This window comes from Silurus meridionalis, chromosome 19, assembly GCF_014805685.1.
Source record: "Silurus meridionalis isolate SWU-2019-XX chromosome 19, ASM1480568v1, whole genome shotgun sequence".
NCBI classification, from domain to species: Eukaryota; Metazoa; Chordata; class Actinopteri; order Siluriformes; family Siluridae; genus Silurus; species Silurus meridionalis.
In genome coordinates this window covers 15,889,694-15,909,223 of record NC_060902.1, presented here as the reverse complement: position 1 = coordinate 15,909,223, position 19,530 = coordinate 15,889,694, and the positions used below count along the sequence as shown (strand labels likewise).

The following is a 19,530-nucleotide window of genomic DNA, read 5'->3' as shown; positions in this document are numbered from 1 at the left end:
GTCAGTGCTTTGTAGCAATCAGGTGACATGAAAAGCTGCGAGAGGGAGAAATAGAGATTCTGGTGAGGGAACGTAACAACGGGAACCATGCGAATATAAAAAATTATAATAATTAGACATAATTTAATAACAAGTCCAATATTGTATCCTTAATCAGAAACAATTCAGGGTGGCGTTATTGATTCTTTTCCTATACCAGCATGTTCGGATGTGTTTTATTGCATACAGTATATCAGAGGGTCATTAGACAAATCCATAGACTTGTGTATAGAGTGTGTGTGTGTGCAGCTCCCCAGTTCATGTCCTCGTGTATCTCCATACAGCACGTGTGTGTGCGCGCCAGTCGTCCCTGTATCACATTCCCTCTCTCTGTAATATATCCTCACTGCCAATGTGTCATCCATTTGAGCAGTCAAGTGATCCCTGTCCTGATTGCTCTCGGCTGTGCAGTCATGGTGTAACCTTATTGATTTACATTTATTCATCATTCTCTTTCATTTAAAAAAACAAAAAAACGTCTCAAACCGCTGATTTGCTGACGGTGTGGACGAGCTTGAGCGTTTGACATTGGGTTGTGTTACAGGTTGCGTGAGTTTGGGAGTTTGCAGCGTTCTGGTCTGGGATGCGAATCCCGGAGTTGCTTTTTTCGGCCTGGTTCGAGGCCTGTTGCCGTGGAGTGCTGTTGCATGCTGGGTAAAAATCTATCTTTACTGAGCAGTGGAGAAGCTGGAGAAGGGCGACAGCTGGAGCAGTCAATCAAGCGGCTTACTGTAAAACGAATCAGAGGAAAGCAGGGGGGCTGTAGGGGTCGATGTGATGTCATGTGACGCGCACAAAGAGGCGGATGGAAAGAGATGAGATGACCAGCGAGGGCAGGCGTGGGATTCGAATTCAGAGCATCCGAACTGTGCACGTTTTTTTTTTTTTTTTAATGCTGGCTGAGTGATATGTTGAATCAGGCCACGCCCCCTCCCTCGATCACATCCGGCCCCGGGTTCGGTGTTGTGTTTTTGTTTTTTGATCTCGATGCGGGTCAGCAGCTGTTTAACCCGCTGTTCAGTGCAGCCTCAGAGCTGTAGGAGCAACGGGAACGCCCCCGTGCTCATCCCTCACCATCACGCCATCCTTCTCTCCCCCTCGTTTTTCTGTTTATTCAGGTGTGATGGTGGAAGGAATGCTCTCTTTTTCTGTCTCGCTCGCTCTCTGTCACTCTTCCTTAGTCCTTTCTTCGAAAACATCCAGCAGGGGTGGCATGTGAGCGTTTGCGTGCGTATGCATGCCTTCGTGGGAAAGACCTCAAATAGTCCCAGGATAAATATAGCAATAATAACGTATTCTAATGAACTTAATAGCTAACAGCTAACTTGTTAGCCACGTATTCCCAGCATATTCGCGCCAATTAGCGTCTGAGACACAGACACCATGTTTGAGATCATTTCAGAAGATATATCGAATACCGACAGCCGATTATCTTCATCATAAATGAACTCATTATTAGGTTTTAAAGCCGTACGATAGACTGGACCGCCGTGTGTAAGATACATTTAATAAGAGTTTCCTGGTTGCACTGGGTTCTTTGGCTTCGAGATCTGGCTCTGAACCCAAAACCAACAACTCCAGATGTGGACCGAAAGGCTTTGACCTTTTCATGCTTTTCAAATGCGAAGGCGTCGGGGAAAGCACAGCGCCGATTCCCATCCCTGAATCGATTCTCAGGCTGAGGGAGAAACAACAAGACGCAAATAGCAAATGTGAAAATTCCCCTGGAGGAGGAGGAGGAGGCTGTTACAGTAGCTATACCCCACCCCACCCCACCCTATTGCACGTCGCTTTCACCAGCTGGAAAAGACCTACAATCAAAAGTTTATCCTAAGATTACATTTCCAAATGTGGAAATGTGTGTTATTCATGTTTTCCACTTAATAAGACATGTTCTGCAGCTAATTTCGGCCCAGACCAATCGCAGATTTTCAGCCTCGAAGACACCTGACCAATCATCGGCGAGTGTTATTCGGCAACTTCGTATTACTGCAGTAATCAGAGTCACCGAAGTGATTTTGGACATGATTTTCGAAACGACTAGAACATATACAATCTCGGTTTTGACATCATTAATTTTGACTGATCATGCTACGATATGCAAATGATCTGACACTGGTGTAGAAGTTTAGCGAATGTGTGCTAAATCTATGTAGTTAGCTTGTATCGCTATTGGTGATTTAGTAATTGATGTATATATAATGACAGGTTTGTCTGCTATTGTATATATACTATAGTTGACGACAATTTTAAAAAAGAACGGATTGACCAGGTGACATGAAGCTTCAACCGATCAGCAGTGTTCGTTACGGCACACCGCCATCCAGTCGTTCTTGAGTTCCAGGGAAGAATTTTATTATGGAAATCGTTTTATTTCTCGAAAAGATTTTTGTGGTGAAAATGTAACTAGTTCCTGGAAATCTAGCTAGCATTAACACAGTACCTAGCATGCTTCATTGTACAACAAGGTTGCCAAATATTATGTAAATTAAGAATACTTAGCATCAGAAATACGCTAAATCTGACATATATACTCGAGGTCCATGTCAGTTTTCCTCTCCATAGAGTCCTTGAGTGTCCCATAGCGCATTTTATTTCAGTTCCATGGGACACGTCGTTTCCCTGTGTATTCATTTCTAACCAATAAAACGTGTCAGACATATTAATAGCATCTCTTATCTCTCTCTCCCAGGCACCATAATAAGATTAGCAGCGTACAGGGCAGCCGTCTCCAAAACCTCACCCACCTGGAGACTCTGGATCTGAGTAATAATGACATCATCGATGTGAGAGAACATTGCTTCCCTCGTGGCCTTCGTGTCCGAGAGCTGTGAGTCAATCGTCCTTGTCTTTCTCTCTCTTTTTTCCTTTCTCCCAAACAAACCCCCTGAACACCAACCCCAAACTTTTATTTTTTTTACTCACTTTTTCATTGTCTGGACACCACAAAGCTGGAACCCTAATCACAAAGTGACACCTAACCTTCTGTCTCGGCTCATACTTTTGATCGTCACCAACAGCTGGAACCAAATTCCTTGTGTGTGTAAAACACACTTGGCCAATAAACCTGATTCTGATTCTAGTAACAGTTAAGTCGAAGATACTCAAATTGTGGATTTGATTTGCAGCATTTTCCGAATCTTTTCCACAAATTTCCCTGAACCTTTTTTTTCTTTTCAAAAAGTGGAAGCAAGCCATGGAAATCTTTCGGACTGTGCATATTTACTGACAATTAAACTTTAAAACTAAATTATATACACGAGTTAATAAAAAAAAAAAAAAATTTGGAAAACGGGAAAGAATTTTTAACAAAGGCAAAGACTGCAGCTTAAGTTATATATGGTTAACGCCGCAATTTTCTATCCAGGGCATATTCCCACCCCGTATTCCAGGGACAGCCGCCAGATAAAGCATATAATATAGAGTAGTACTGTCTTATTAGACTGTAATGTGTGGAATTGAAAATGTTTTTTTGTTTTTTTTCCTCAGGGTGCTCAGCAGTAATAAAATCGTACACCTGGAGTTCGGAGCGTTCAGGAACCTGAACGACACTCTGCAGGTCCTGAGGCTCGGCAGGAACCGGCTCACCCAGCTGCCTGTCAAGGGCCTCGAGCTTCCCCGACTAATGCAGCTGTGAGTAAACTTGCGCACACACACACACTTTCTCTAGACGGAACGTGACCTGAACTCACCTGCATACATCAATCAACTGTTTTTTACACTTCGCTTCATACATCCTGGATTCTAAAATGATTACACTCGGTGGTTTGTTTGTGAATAATTCTACATGTTTAATTATGCAGGCTGGAGGGACACAAGAGCCAAAAATGTAGTGTGTAGAAGAAATAAAAATGTGTGCCAAAGACTTTAGGAATTAGTTGAAAACAAGTTAATTACAGAGCAATAAATCAGGTGTTAATAACTATATTATGTTTATGCAGCTGTGTGCGCTTGTGTGTGTGCGCACATGTAAGCGTGACAATCTGTGGCTGCAGGATAATCGCATATTTGATCCAATCAGCACTCCTCGATACAAAACGCTCCACCTTAGCAGTTCCAGGTGTTGAATTCTGGCTCGACAGGATCTAAAAACCGTCTTGAACCCTCAACACAGGAACTATAGCAGCTCTAATGTTTTTTTAAAAGGCATCAAAAAATACTGGAAAATAAAATGTTTGTGGGTTTCAGTTTTTTTTTTTTTTTTAAGGTACAATGGAAACATGCCTGAAAATGGTCCGGTTGTGTAAATTGTTCCAGGGTTCCTGAAAAAACACTTTCTTGGGAAGTTCCTGAGTGTCTTAAACGGTTCTTAATTGCCTGCAAATATTTCGGAGTTATTGAAAGAATAGTTCCTTAAGGAAAAAATAACCCTGTTCTGGAAAATTATTCTTTATCAGCTCATGAAAAACATACCCATAGTTTGTAGCTTCCTAAAAATTGTTGAAAAAGTGTGCTGAAAACATTTTCTCGCCCCAGTCCTCACACCTGGAACGAAAGTGTACTGTTCATCTAAAGAGGGTGCCCTCACAGCCATTATTCTCCTGTCTCTTTATGGCTGTAGGCATGCTTTGTTCTTCAGGTTGCGGGTGTTACTGTAACTCCAGTCTGATTGTAGCGACAGGGTGGTGAACACAAAGCCACCACCGGGATGTTTTGGGTCTCGCTTTGCTCTTAGGCACTACACACACTTTAGCCATTGCACCTGGGTGCTGTATCTGGTTCCTCAAAGCCACAAACCTTTGTGTGTGTGTTCTAATGGAAGAGTGACACGTGAAGGAGACTCACTCAGAAGATGAACATCTGCCAAAAGAATGTTAATCGGCTCCATATTACTGTCTGTTGTCCTTTTGTGATGCGCTTCATATTTGCGTGAGCTGTGTTCGAGTTCCGAGTTCATTTCCGAGATCAGCAGCTTGGACGATGGCACAGCTGCAAGACAAATCGCAGAACAAATGAATTGAATCGAATCAAATAAACGCATCATAATAAGTTCCTGAAGTTACGACGTAATGCTGTGAGGAGATTCATTGAACAATTACGGAAGGAGTCTCCAGGTCGAGTGTCTGGACAGGGCAAAGCCTTCAGGACAGGATTTTCCCCTGCGTGGTTTCAGTTTTTTACTAAGTAAACGCTCCATTATCATCATTACACACCTATAAAATGAATGACACAACGAAAAGTCTAGCATTAGTATTAAGGCGGTTAACTAGTCATTTAGCTATAATTACAGGCTGTCCTCCATTTCCCTGTGATCTCATCATCCATGTGACTTTTCCACAGAGACCTGAGCAGAAACCGGTTGCGCTTGATAGAAGGACTGACCTTTCAGGGTCTCTCCAATCTGGAGGTGCTGAAGCTACAAAGGAACAACATTAGCAAGCTCACGGACGGAGCGTTCTTCGGCCTGGCACGCATGAGATCCCTGTGAGTCTGTTACTGTTCCTTGATATTTGGACGCACACTCAAACATCACTCTGTGTAAAGTCTGTAAAAACTGTTTATCCAGCGATTCTGGGGAAAAAAAAATAAAGTCTTAATATTTTTAGTGTCTGGGGTGAAATTTGCATTCGAAGTAACTCAAGTCGCTATGTTTTTATGTACTGTTTGTTCATTAGGGTAATTTCATGTCTGGTATTTAATTAGAATGAGACCGAGTTTGGATGCATGCCAAAACACTTAGCCGTCTTGGTTTAATTTGGAATCATCATTAAATCTGGAACGCATTACCGAAGTTCGAACTCGCCGTGTTCGAGACGTCCCTGAGCCAAGTGCAATTTCATGAAAATTTCCCTTAATGCCGAATCATATTTAGAGCCATCCGTCTTCATTTCTGCGCTCTGACAGGTAAATTGCAGCCGGGTTAGTCGTTTAAGCTGTAATAACCCGGCTCTGGCTTTTTCGTCCCCGCAGCCATTTGGACTACAACAGCCTGAAAGAGGTGAACAGTGGCTCTCTGTATGGCCTTCAGTCTTTGCTTCACCTCCATCTGTCCAACAACTCAATCTCAAGCTTCAACCCTGAGGGATGGCGCTTCTGCGAGAGGCTGCGAGAGCTGTGAGTTTTTTTTGTCCTTGTATCACCCCTCTGCCATGTACCCCTGAGTCTCAGTGACCTGTACATACTGATTATACAAGAGCATGCAAAGGAAAATCCAATTAATAAGCAGTCAGATTTAATATGAAGAATTTTTGTTCTTGCAGGCATCTGGGCTATAACAACTTGACGAAGCTGGCCGAGGGCAGTTTTGTTAAGTTGGCCAACTTGCAGACCCTTCAACTGAGCCACAACTCCATCAGCAATATAGCAGAGGGGGCTTTCAGAGGGCTGACCTCCTTACGCTTACTGTAAGTGAACACTCTACGTTCATTTTATAACGATTGGCTAAGTGTCTTGTTTTTTGAGAGGTTCTCATAGCAAAGGCAATGAAAGTCCACCTGTAGGTTGCTAAAAATGGTGGAAATTTAACCCAAACCACAGACAAGCCTGTCAAGACAACACACATCTTTCGTTGTTCTTATCAAGAATTCAGAAAATGTTGCCTCTTGTACTTTTATTTTACCATAAGACTTGCATTTGCATTGTTTTTGGGGGCATGTCATCAGCAAGCAGAGTGTACTTGTTTGGATATTGGGTTAGTCTTTAATTTTTCCACACGTACGCTAACAGTGAAAAGAAGCGTATAATAGATTCGAGGCTAGGCCTGCCTTGTAGCCTCACTAATGCTTTTAGTTTATTCTTAAGGTACTAAATCTAGAAAGACAGCTATGGCTTGCAAAAGTCGTTACTTTGCATGGACGTGTTGGGAAAAGTTGCCAGTCGCGTTGTGTCTTTTTGTCAAAGCTCTTTTCTTTTCGCTGTTCGTTTGTCTTTGTTGGCTTGTTGGTTCCCACCGTGCTTCCTGGGTGCATGGCTCTCTGTGCCAGGTATCTCAGGAGAGCCAGGCCATTGAAAAGAAAAAAAAAGAAAAAGAATACTTAGTTAAAAAGAAAAGAAAACGACGATGGCACGCACATGGACTTGTGCTCCGGCGTTTCTTGTGTTGCTTACCGACTTATTTGTTCTTGTTACCGCTCCCTTTCTTGCCTCTCCCTCTCACCTAAAGAATAAAGCCTGTGCGTGAAGGCTTTCTCTCAGTAGGGTGCCAGACCTTGGCCTTAACCCCCCTCTTTCACTTCTGATGGCTGAACCATGGGGGAAGGGGCTCCTCGTGTGGGAATGAGAGGGTCTCTGTTTGACCCCCCACCCCTCCTTTCTTCCCGTCCTTTTCTTCTGTCTATTCTTTCAGTCCGTCTCGCTTCATCGCTCTCTCATCCCGCGGCTTGTCCTCCTGTTTGATGTGCTAATCTTTCTACCTCTCTGTGTCTCCGCTGAGTTCTTTTTTTGCAGGGTTATGTGCGCTGCGCTACGCTACTGTGCTCGCTCAGCCATCCTAGTAGTGTTCTTTTCTCTTTTTTTTCTCATTTTTGAAAATCTCTGTATTGTTTGACAAGACAGTTCTAATCTAATCACGGCTTTAGTGTGTGGCGCTGAAAGGGAGCAGGGCAAGCTTTAATTGGTACGCACCGGGTGAGAGAGGAAGGAGCGGAGGGGGGACCGGAGGCCCTGGGCACCACCATTAACGACCCGCCGCTCATTTAGGACCAGCCAGCCAGAAAGAAAGGGAAACTGGCAGCCAATGCGGAGTAAAAAAAGAGAAAGAGAGAGAAAAAGGGAATGAGAGCCAAAGTGCTGTAAAGGGGGAGCTGTCAAACTGCAATGAAAGTTTGGAGGAGTGGGATTGAAAGAGGGGCTTTGAGTGGTGCAAACACACAAAGCAGGACTCGAAGGGACTATTTTTTCCCTCCTGCATTTGTTCCACTTTTATTTAAATACTTACAGATGAAGTTTGAAAAGCAAGGGCTGCGAGTTCCCAATAGCGAGTGATTGCCGGTGTCGCAACCAGGAGAAGGACCACGCAGGCGGACGCTGGTGTGGTTGTGGTTTTCTTGCACTGTCCGGTGCGAAGTTGCTGACTGATTCATGATGGTAAAAGATTCTGAGGCCTGGGTGCTTGTGTGTGTGTGGCAGTGGCATTCAGCTGTCATGCATTATGCATGCGTTAGCCTAGGCACGGCTGTTTTTCCGCAGCCTCATGCTTCACAAAGGAAAGAATGCATTTGGCTGGCAGAGAGTGAAAAGCTCGATGGTAGAGGGGAAAAAGAGAAAGCGGGATGGAGAGAACTCCTCAGGCCAGGTGTGTGTCTCAGAGTAATATGTGCGCAACCTGTGACTTTCAACCATATGCCTGCCAAGAGTATTGAAAGAGGGGCAAGAATACTTTATCTGACTTCACACATTCTGTTTTTCTGTGCCTATAGGGAGCTTGACCACAATGCCATTTCTGGAACAATCGAGGACACCAGCGGTGCCTTTGCTGGCCTGAAGAAACTCCGGAAGCTGTGAGTCTTTTTCTTTCATCCTTTTTTCTTCTTTTTTTACTCCTCTGAACCCCATCTTCCCTAGTAACTTCAGTAACTGCTGATGAGCCTCACGCCATTTCCATGTTAGATCAAGGGCAATCAAAACTTTGAGTCTCAGTCAGACAATAGGCGCTAATGGTATTTGGATCAAATTGGTGCAAACAGTTTGCAAACAGGTGTTTTGAGTGGCACACACGGTTTAAGAGCAGAAGAACATCACTGTTGAAAGATCAGGAAGACCTTCGAGCTCAACCCCCGAAAAATTCCGAAACCATCCGACAACTCATGCATGATGATCTTTGTAAAACAATCCACAGGATCTCACTTCCGCACCCACTCTACTTGCCGGATTTGGCTCCGAGGGTGCTCGACACGGTTTGGAAAGAAGACATCCACGACACGTTCCAAAAGTGGCAGGAACGCTGGGAGTGCTGAATTGCTGCACAAGGGGGGTATTTTGAAGGTGATAGTGTACAGTACTTTCTTGTAAACAGAGCTGGTCACTAAACTTTTTGATACCAACTCGTATATCCAAGCAAACGGTGGGAAATCAACTAGAACTTCCGGAGATAAATATGCTCAAATTTAGACAGGTTCTTGTTGGGAAAAGTGCAGCTGTTGGGATCTCTTCAATTCCTGGATCATAAGAATGGAATCCAAGGGAGATTGCTTTAGGACCAGGCTTCCTTGTGCAGATCGTTTCTCTTCTGAACTGAACCTATATCTACTACTTGCCACACCTTCTGTCACCAGGACATGCATTTTCCATTGGTCAAGTGGCAACATGGGACCTAATGGTATATGGGATAAAAACTCAAGTGTCTCATCAGTAATTTGAGCTTGTTGACCAGACCAGACAATGGACCAATGTGCTATCAAAGCAAGAATGAGAATGTTTGGATATCAAGAGTGGAATCAGAGGGACACTATTGGAAACACTTCTAAGAAGGCTTTCTGGTGTATTGCGCAAGGTCTCCAAGTCAGACCCTGCAATTGTGTCAATTCATCCCGAGGGTGTGAAATGGAAGGGTGAAGGGGCATCTGGCCTCATCAAACATCGTGTTCAACCCCTGCCCCGCTCCTTTCATCCCAGTGATGCGCAGTCCTGGCAAAATCCCACTGCAGTCGCTGGTTTCTGCTGTAGAGGCCATTGAGCTGGCATGGGAATGGGCGAGGGTGACACAACGGAACATCAAAGGGCTTTCCGCTGCTTTTGTGCCTCTGGACATTCCTATAGAACAATGCGGATGAGAGACGGGTGTGTAGGTTTATCACCCGAATGGATTCTTTGCGGTCGCTTTGTTCCTATCGTTCTTACTTGCACATTGATGTGACTGATAAAATACCCATCATCCCCTTTCTTTTCTTTTGCACTTCTTTACAGTGTATTCATCTCCCTTCAGACAGATTGTTTTTAATATCTTTTATTACGCGTGGATTGTCCGAGGTTTAGATGCAGATGAAAGGCTTTCATAAAAAGCTAATGAACAAACAATATTTGACAATTTGTCAGACAGTTATAATGCTGTATATTTCCCAGGAAAGTACAGTCATGCATTTTGACCAGTTGCCTGTAATATACTTGTAAAGTTCAAATTAAAGATGCTACATGAACCCAGAGCAAATTAAAGCCTTTAAGTCCCAGACTAGAAGCTGGAGTTAGGCTAGAGGTTTGGGGCTCCTGGCAGTGTTTTTCACTCACAAGTAAAGTTCACTGGGGAGGATCAAGGTTGAATCTAGGTAAGCATACAATACTGTGTGGGTTTAGGTTGATGCCAGGGGAAGAGTAAGCTCAATCTGGTGGTTTAGGATAAGGCCAGGAAAAAAGTACATCTCAATGTGAAAGCTAAGTTTAAAAGATCCACACAAGTGTTCAAAATTAAGCAAAAACACAGCATAGAGGTTCAAAATGAAGCCACAGAAGAATCTGGGTGGCTGCCCTGGTGATTAGAAGCCTAAGTATATAAGCCTAAGAGAGATGGTGATGTCTTGCTCTTTCAGGAGCTGACAGATCCTGTCTCTCTGTCATATAGATTGTAATAGATTCCACATACTATTTGCTGACAGACATTACATGGTGCCTTAGTATCAGGGTCAAGGAGGGAGCAATTAAAGATTGTGCTGCTTGCGTAGGCAGAATTCAGTCAACAGCATAAATCTTGATTTTAATCACTTGCCAAAGAAGGTTAGACGAAATAGAACCCACTCAAAAATGAGCAGGCACCAAATTTGAGCAGGTACCAACACATACACAGGGGTCCAGGCAAACGGCTAGTTTATTATTTGCTAGCCAGTCCATGACACGGTCACTTATAAACCTATATGCTTTGTACTCTCACTGAAGCAATTTTTCATGAATTTGCCCCTGCCCCATCACTGCTACATTCGAATAAATATGAAAGTGAGCTTTTTGTGAGAACCCCAATCTCTCTAAACACAATTAGAATTTTGACTACCCCACTAATTATTTTTCTCCTTTTCTCTTTTCCCCACCTCCCCCACCACTTATTCAATATTTCCCCAATTTCTTCTTTTCCCATTTATCTCCTATCTCTTGGAATCGCAGGACACTGTTCGGAAACAAAATCAAGTCAGTGGCCAAGAAAGCCTTCTCAGGCCTTGAAGCCCTCGAGCACCTGTGAGTATCCCAAAATGCATTGCGGCCACTGGAGCACTCTGCCAAAAACAGATGCTTGAGAGGGCTGCAAGCAATTTAATAGCTTCTTTGTAAAAGGGGAAGAACGAGGCTGTGTGTGTGTGTGTATGTGTGTGTGTGTGTGTGTGTGTATGTGTGCGGCCAGCTGCTCGGTCTATCACTCCAGCCAGCTTCAGCCTTTTTCTCCCTTTTTGCGAAACGAACATTTTGTCAAAGAAATGGAATTTAGTTTTGGAGAAGTAGCTTGAGGGTACAGACGTAGAAAAATACCGGCTTCTTTTTCCCTAAGCTAAAGTAAACCTTTCTACAAATACAAGCTGGCATACATGTGTATATGAGACCGAGAGAATGTGTGTATACAGTGTGTACATTGGGGACGCTCCAAAATCATCTTTGTCATGTCTGAACAGAAACCTGGGCGGAAATGCCATCCTTTCCATTCTACCAGATGCCTTCAACAACATGAAGAACCTCCGCACACTGTGAGTCTCAGACGTCCTGCAAATATAATGGCACACACACACACACACACACACACACACACACACACACACACACACAAGCTTCTAACTCATGACAGCTATGCCTGTTTTTTTTTTTTTGTTCAAAACTTTAATTTGAGTTACTGTTTAAACAGTCATACTCAGTCTTTTCAAAATCTCGCTTTGTGTCTACAGCGAGATCTTGAGCGATAGTTTCCTGTGCGATTGCCAGCTGCACTGGTTTCCTGAGTGGGTGGTGGTGCGAGAGCTCCAGGCTGGCGTCCACGCCACGTGCGCACACCCCGAAAGCCTGAACGGTACCAGCATCTTCCAGGCTCCAACACAGAGCTTCGTTTGTGGTGGGCATCATTACATGTTCTGTTCGATTACATACTCCTGTCCTGATGGAATTAATTGCCTGGATTAGGTGTGTTAGGTTTGGGTTTGGACCAGTCTCTATAGAGGGTTTGATCCGACACGATTTGACATTCATGGAAATACAGGGCTGATTGTTAGGAACTAAGCCTGCGTATTTCCAATTAGGAGGAACAGCTTACGCCCCAATGACACAATTTTAGTTAATAAATTCTTACCTGAGATAACATATTTACGTCAGATGGACAGAATGTCAAGACAAATGGGACATTGGAATCTCTCATTAAAGTATTAACGGTTGCCCCTAAAAATTATTGAATTTTGCACAAAAAATTCCATGCTTGTGGACCAAACTGGCAAACTCATATCTTCCCTAGGAAAACTGATGTAATAAAAATTTGCATACAAGCATGTGATAGGCTCTCGTATTTAATGACATCATAACTCTTAGTATATATGGCGTACAAGCATGACAATTATGTCAGAAAAAAACGACAAAAACAACTACAATTCATGTTTGCATAACAAATTAGGTTTGCTGACATGTTAATGACCACACCCGTTTTTCCTGCACAGATGACCTGCCCAAACCTCAAATCACGGTTCACCCTGCACCCACGGCCGGAGTGTTAGGGAAGGACGTACGTTTAACGTGCACAGCGGTAAGCAGCAGCAGCTCGGCCATGACCTTTACTTGGAGGAAAGACCAGGAGCCACTGCCACATGCCCACGTCGAGAACTTCGCCCACTCCTCCTCCAGAGACGGGGCAGGAATCATGGAGTACACAACCGTCCTGCATTTGCACAACGTCAAATTCGAGGACGAAGGACGCTACCAGTGCGTTATCTCCAATAACTTTGGCTCCACCTACTCCAGCAAAGCACGCCTCAGCATAAGTGGTAGGTTTTGGTTTTACTACACTTCACAGTTCAGTGTATAAAGGTCTTGTTTTTTTTGTTTTGTTTTTTTATATGATACCAGGCATTGCCACTGCTCTTGCCCTTGTACCAAAATTAGCTACTAGGTAACTTACCCTATATATCAAACATGATGAACTTTAACCCAAGAACTGGCCCAAAAATCAACCACCAGAATAATGACCAGTTTCCCCAAACCATACAAATGAAACCTTGGTGCTGAACTGGTGTCCAAAAAAAGCACAATTCTACTTTTCTAGTGACACAAGTTCCTGTTGTTATGGGTGGACAAATGGCCCAGAGTGAAACAAAACATGAATGCGCTCTTTAAAAAATAAAATCAAGCAGTGCGTGTTGCCAAATGTTCCTGTTTCAGATCACTTAATCCCGATAGCATTTGGGAATTATTGGCTAAATTAAGAAGCAGACCAGGACTTACTGAGCTTCAGGACAGAAATGTGATTAGTGGCCCTCCTTTCTCCCTCCTTTTCCTGACCGCTCCGTCCAAGCACATTTGGAACAAATTGATTCAGCGCCAATGCTGCACAGACTCTGACTCCATTACTCAGCCTGTCCGCCAGTCCACCAGATGCAAATTGATTGTATTTGGAGGTTTTATTCTATTTATTGATTTTTTTCCATGGTTTTGTGTCTAACCTGTTTCCCAAATCCAACTGAATTAGTCAGGAATTAACTTGACCATGGCTAATTTACTGCTTCCCCCTCTCTCACACACACAGTGCTGCCATCATTTGTGAAGACCCCACGTGACCTCACTATCCGAGCTGGCGCGAAGGCTCGTCTGGAGTGCGCGGCGAAAGGTTACCCGTCTCCGCAGGTTGCCTGGCAGAAAGACGGGGGCACAGATTTCCCGGCAGCCCGCGAGCGGCGCATGGAGGTGATGCCCGACGACGACGTGTTTTTCATAATGCACGTGAAGCCAGAGGACATGGGTGTGTACAGCTGCACGGCCAAAAACACAGCAGGCATGATCTCCGCCAACGTCACGCTCACAGTGCTGGGTAAGAGTTGGGGTTTAACCTGAACACTACACTAAGATTTCTGTTGGGTTTAGTTGAAAGACTGAGAGAAAGTCCATTTGAGTTTTGAGAAAGTTCTGCTAGGTTTGGACACTGCAAGAAAGTTCTGCTAGGGTTAGACACTGTAGAAAAGTCCTCTTGGGTTTGGTTTAGAAATCATTTTGTGCTTAGTTTTTAAACAGAAGGTCATTTTGGGATTCGAAAGCTGCTGGGTTTTGGCAAACCCCAGATCACCTCATCTGCAAGAAAGAATGTTCTCAGTTTTGGTCTGGCTGGTGCAGCTGTGGCCTTGATGTTTGGGGTCAGAGGTGAAAGGCCATAGAGGAGGTCGCAGAGAGGCTGGGGACAAGACAGAGAGCTTAAGCAGTGGGATATGAGAAGCTTTTTCTCAGGCCCGATTTCAACTCGTGTACTGCTGCATATACAGTCTCGGATTATGCACGTGTTGGCTACAAAATAATTACCGCCTTACACAACTACCTGCAGGAGGCGTATTCCTACGTTTCGACACAAAGCCAAATCAGATACTACACTGGGTTGATTTTGTTGTAATCTTTTCTTTGGAAAATAATATGCAATTAGAGTTTTTAATGCTTTAAGTCTAAACAGGAGCTTTATATTTATTCAACAATCTATCATTCATATTGGGATTTCCATCTGCAAGTTGTCACAAAATACAAACAATGCTTACATCTTTCTAACTAAGAAGGGGGATCAGTAAGCAAGTATGTTTGCAAGATTTAGGGTGTGTTTCCAAGAACTAGGTCTGATGGTTTGGTATTCTAGGAAACAGTTTAGTTCCTGGTCAGGAACTGCTGAGGTGAAGCTTGCCTTATTGAATGTTGACATAGCTAACAAGTGACAACTAAAGCTTGTTGTATGTACTAGGTGGTGTACCTCTTGAACAATTTGTACTTCGTGTGCGTGCAGCTTTTTCCATGGCTTTAAAATAAAGATATTTGCATAATCCTCACCGCCCTTCTTTGTACGTTTTGTATTTGTGTTTAATTTCTCAAATATTGGAATTAAAATCTCACCGGTCCCGTTTGCTCCTGTCAGAGATGCCCCACCTGCTGCAGGGAATGGAGGACCGCAGTGTGGTGCTGGGCGAGGCGGTGGCACTGCAGTGCAAGGCTATGGGGAGCCCCCCTCCCCGTATTACATGGTTGCGTGGCGGCGAGCCGCTGCAGCCAACCGAGCGTCACCACTTCACACACGCCAACCAGCTTCTGGTGATCAGCAGCACCACAATGGAGGATGCTGGCCGCTACACTTGCGTCATGTCCAACCCTTTGGGCACAGAGCGCGCCCAGTGCAGTCTGACTGTAATCCAGCGACCCGGTGCCAACTGCCATCTGAACGCAAGCTCTGGCGCAGTCACTATAGGCATCGTCGTAATCGCCGTCGTGACGAGTGTTGTAGCGACCTCTTTGGTGTGGGTGTGCATCATCTATCAGACGAGGAAGAAGAGTGAAGAGTGCAGCGTCAACACAGGTGTGCATTGCTACAAATACTTTACGACTTCTTTACTGTCCAGGAAGTGGAGATGCTAATGTTTTTACTTGTCCCCAGATGAGACCATTGTTCCTCCTGATGTCCCGAGCTACCTGTCCTCACAGGGGACACTGTCTGAGAGGCAGGACGTGTGCATAAGAATAGAGTCCAGCGGAGGATCCCAGCCTAGTGGCCACACACACAGCAATGGCAAGCCTTTTTTAATGCACATTAAAATGTAATGTGGACGTCCTTAGGACGATTGTAAGAGTACGAGGGAATTTGTGCTACTACTGGAGGTTTTAGTAGTGCCTCTTTGTCTTGGGTTACAGTAAATCTATCCATTGGGTCTTGCTTGCGAAGTAATCACTTCCTTTCTTCACCATTTTAGGGGGTTTTGATGTTCCAGTCCTGTGTACTGACTGCATGGAAAACAGTAGCAGTTACACCAGGCCATCAGACTACCACTGCCAGGGCATTACAACTCCTTCAGGCACAGAGTTCCAGCAGATTCAGTTTCCGTCGTCCTTTGGTAGCCATATACCGGCCGAGGGGCACTGCAACGGCACGCCGAACGGAATCCGGAAGGAGGCGGGGTCGCACAAGACAGACGCCGAGAGAAAAGGTGAGGGCGAGAAAACGAGCGGTTGAATTTTGTTGCCCCTATATCTACGTGTCATACTTTTTAACTGAGATTGATTCATTGGGTACCGCCCATGGCTCGTAAATCAAGCAATATCCTCGTCGTCCATCACCGCCTGATAAAGGAACCCTCTGTGCTGTCATCAGACGGGTGGAATGATTTGGTTTGGCTTGGTTTAATTAACACAGAGAGTGCGCACAGCACATTCCAGGGGCGAGCAAAGGGAACAGGCGGGTGTCGAAAGGAGAGAGTTCGAATCAGTTCTCCTTTGGCTCTTATATAAATGGACAAATTTGAGTGGTGTATTAAACAGATGTCAATTTTTGATATATAGAAATATGCTTTGACATTAAATATGATCAGAACAGTTTGAGAACTATCCTAGTGGGTGTGGTGTTGTACTTGAATCACTTGGCACTGGAGCAGAACCAAACAGAACATTGCTAGCAGGAAGAATCGGGATTCTTTATCTGCCAATACTGTACAATTCTCATAATTGTAATGTGTATGCTTTCTAGTGTAGCTTCAGCTGACTAGGTTGCTTAGACTGTTTTTATACATACAGACAAATTTGACAAACTTTAGGGGGGACTAGCAACAGTCATGTGACCCCCTCAGGGTACCCAAAGGGAAATCATAAATGAAGACAATTACTAGTTAGTCTTGTGTTTTACTGTAGCCACAAAAACATCATGAACTTAATTATAAAGCAATTATGGATTTGTATTCCCTGGAGCTTAAAATCTGGGTTTTAACTTTTTGCAACTCGATTACTGCTTTGTGATAAAATTCAATTGATCCGCAAAATGTTATTATTCCCCCCCTCAGGATCAGTGGCCAGCGAGACGGGAAAGACATCTCCAAATGAGATCCACCATCGGCCGCTAAAGCCGACCTCTGTTCCCTCCCCCTGCACAGACACCAAGCTCAAAAAGACTCTATTACCCAATGGGCACACACACTTGAGTGAAACCACCCCCCTCCGGCGGGCTAGTGACTAGCACCTCGTGGAATACCGAGCAAAAAAAAAAAAAAAAAGACTTTGTATCGGTATTGCTATTTTTGTATCCTGTTTGCACTGTGAACTGCTACCTCAAACCGAGGGGGCGCACCTGGAGCTTGTCCTGCGTCTGATCGCGGAGTCTAGGCGTCCGGATTTGAAGGCGAGGCTTGAACGGGGGGGCATTTTGTGTCCCAGTCCGAGCGTTACATCTGTACATAGTGTTAAAATCCTCCTTAGGGAGGTTTCGTTCACCGCTGCAAAAAAAAGAATGATGATAAGTGACTTGCATTTGAAGCATGTTAATGTAGGGGATATTGTATGATATAACAGAGTGCTATAATGTTGGACTTTCAATTGTACATAAGAGTTTTCATATATATATATATATATATATATATATATATATATATATATATATATATATATATATATATCTATATTATTATTATTATTAATATTAATATTATTATATAACTTTTACAAAAGAGTATTTGAATCTATTCTGTGCATGGTCCGATCAGAGTGATGCTATTTTTCCTATCTTTTTATAAACCTCCCAGCCCTGGTGCCTTACAGCATGAACAAAAAAATTCTGTGAGTCGGTCATCTGTCTCTCAGGGCGAGACGCTTCTTCTTTTGTGAAATGGGAATGTTTTCCTGCACTTGAAATTAAGATAAACACTACAATCTTTAGCTACGACTTTGCGATACGATTTGCGATACATACTCGCTGGACTTGAACAGAGGAAACAGTTCAGGCCTAGCACGGTACAATAAGATCGAGGGTGGGTGAAGAAACTGCAAAATTAGCACTTTTGAATAGTAAGTATAATGAGATTTAATGCAATTCTCAAGACGTGTAGGAAGGTTGAAATTTTCACACTAAATGCAGAAATCAAACCGTAATGGAATAAACTGTGATTGTCATCATTTGCCCAGCCTCAAAATGTAGGGAAAAACAAGAAAAGATTCAGTTCTTCCATTTTCTGAAGGTACCAAATGTTAGCAATTGCCAGTGGTACAAAGAAACGGTACTATTCGGGTTTATATTTAAATCTACACCATTGGGGGAACTCGTGTATGAGGACCTCTACAGAAAAGAAAGTGTGGCATTGCTGGAAATTTCTTAGCGTAAGACAAAAGGGATAAAAGATCAACAAGCAAAGGGCATCATTATCTGTGTTAGCTAGCTTTCAGGAGACTTTTTTTTTTTGCAATGTCTACACATAGGGAATGGCCAGTATCTTCAGTAAACACCATTAGATAATGCTAGGTCAACGTTCCTAAACGCCTCATTAGCTAATGCTAACTCTAGCCTTTTTTAAACCAAATAATAGATACTAAGCAAATAACTTAAATCTGTGAGGCGTTTTTTTTTTCTCCTACACAGAAACCAAACTGAGGGAATTGTTTGTTAGAAGAGCTAGCTACAATATGTTACTGCAATTCTGTCACTCTGTTACACAACTAACTATTTTTATACAGCTAGGTTTTAGCTAACCAGCTAATTCGGAATGAAGAGAGGAAAATCATGTTTTTCTTCCTCAGAAAAGGTTTTTTACCTGCTAATGTCCACAGCTTAAGCAACATAGCCGACTTCTTCACCTTCCTTTCAGATTAATTTATTGAATTGAACTCGTGTGGCTGTACATTTGCAACGCTGACAAACAAAAGAAAAAAGGAAAAAAAAAAGTTGACGTGGCAAGTTGACATGTCTATTAAAAATTCTTGACCTTTGACTATTGTTGTCTGAATTTTGTTACTGTTTATGCCATAATAAGTTTGATTTACTATTGTTATCTTGTATTAATTGGTTTACATACACTAAGGGATTAAACACCTGACTAGAGTGCTGTTAGATTGAAGAATTTCAACAACAAGGTGGGATGAAGTAAGTTAACCCCCTGAGGTAAATTATTTACCAGTTACACAATATCTTATTGTGTTTTATTCCTTAAACTGTAGCAGGTTTTTCCCTTTAATGTTCTTAAAAATCTTATCACAGGTACATTGTGGAACATCGCTAAAAACCATTCCCACCACCACAAGCCTGTTTTTCTTCCTGGAAGTATAAAATACAAAAAAATGCAACTTGTCATGTTACAGAAAAACTCCAAAGTCTAAATACTTTCCCATATGGAAATATTAATATCTATATATAAAGAGGTTACACGTTTTTACTTTTGTGTTGGTTGCAAATATTAACACTGGAGACTCCTTCCAAAAAATAAAATTAAATAAAATAAAATTTTTAGTATAGATACCCACAGTTACCACAGAAACAACCCAAACAAAAAAAGTGACACTTAGTAAAAAATGTTTCAACACCCTGTGACCAATTGAGAATTTAGCATCAACTTACCATACTATAGCAGAGTAAATATTCAGCCCCTGAAAGATTCAATCAAGCATTAGCATAAA

At 43.1% G+C, this 19,530-nt stretch overlaps 1 protein-coding gene across 1 annotated transcript in view; it reads left to right on the top strand.

The window, feature by feature from the left end:
- Positions 1-18,848, top strand: part of lrig1 (leucine-rich repeats and immunoglobulin-like domains 1) — a 33,386-nt gene extending 14,538 nt beyond the window's left edge. Inside the window, exons 4-18 of the mRNA XM_046875070.1 lie at positions 2,732-2,869; positions 3,529-3,672; positions 5,320-5,463; positions 5,950-6,093; positions 6,240-6,383; positions 8,397-8,477; positions 11,065-11,136; positions 11,565-11,636; positions 11,832-11,995; positions 12,588-12,911; positions 13,670-13,951; positions 15,029-15,463; positions 15,542-15,673; positions 15,855-16,088; positions 16,935-18,848. Of these exons, the coding sequence (XP_046731026.1) occupies positions 2,732-2,869; positions 3,529-3,672; positions 5,320-5,463; positions 5,950-6,093; positions 6,240-6,383; positions 8,397-8,477; positions 11,065-11,136; positions 11,565-11,636; positions 11,832-11,995; positions 12,588-12,911; positions 13,670-13,951; positions 15,029-15,463; positions 15,542-15,673; positions 15,855-16,088; positions 16,935-17,107 (2,683 nt within the window). The 3' untranslated portion in view covers positions 17,108-18,848. The remainder of the gene's footprint in view (positions 1-2,731; positions 2,870-3,528; positions 3,673-5,319; positions 5,464-5,949; positions 6,094-6,239; positions 6,384-8,396; positions 8,478-11,064; positions 11,137-11,564; positions 11,637-11,831; positions 11,996-12,587; positions 12,912-13,669; positions 13,952-15,028; positions 15,464-15,541; positions 15,674-15,854; positions 16,089-16,934) is intronic.
- The last annotated feature ends 682 nt before the right edge of the window (positions 18,849-19,530 follow it).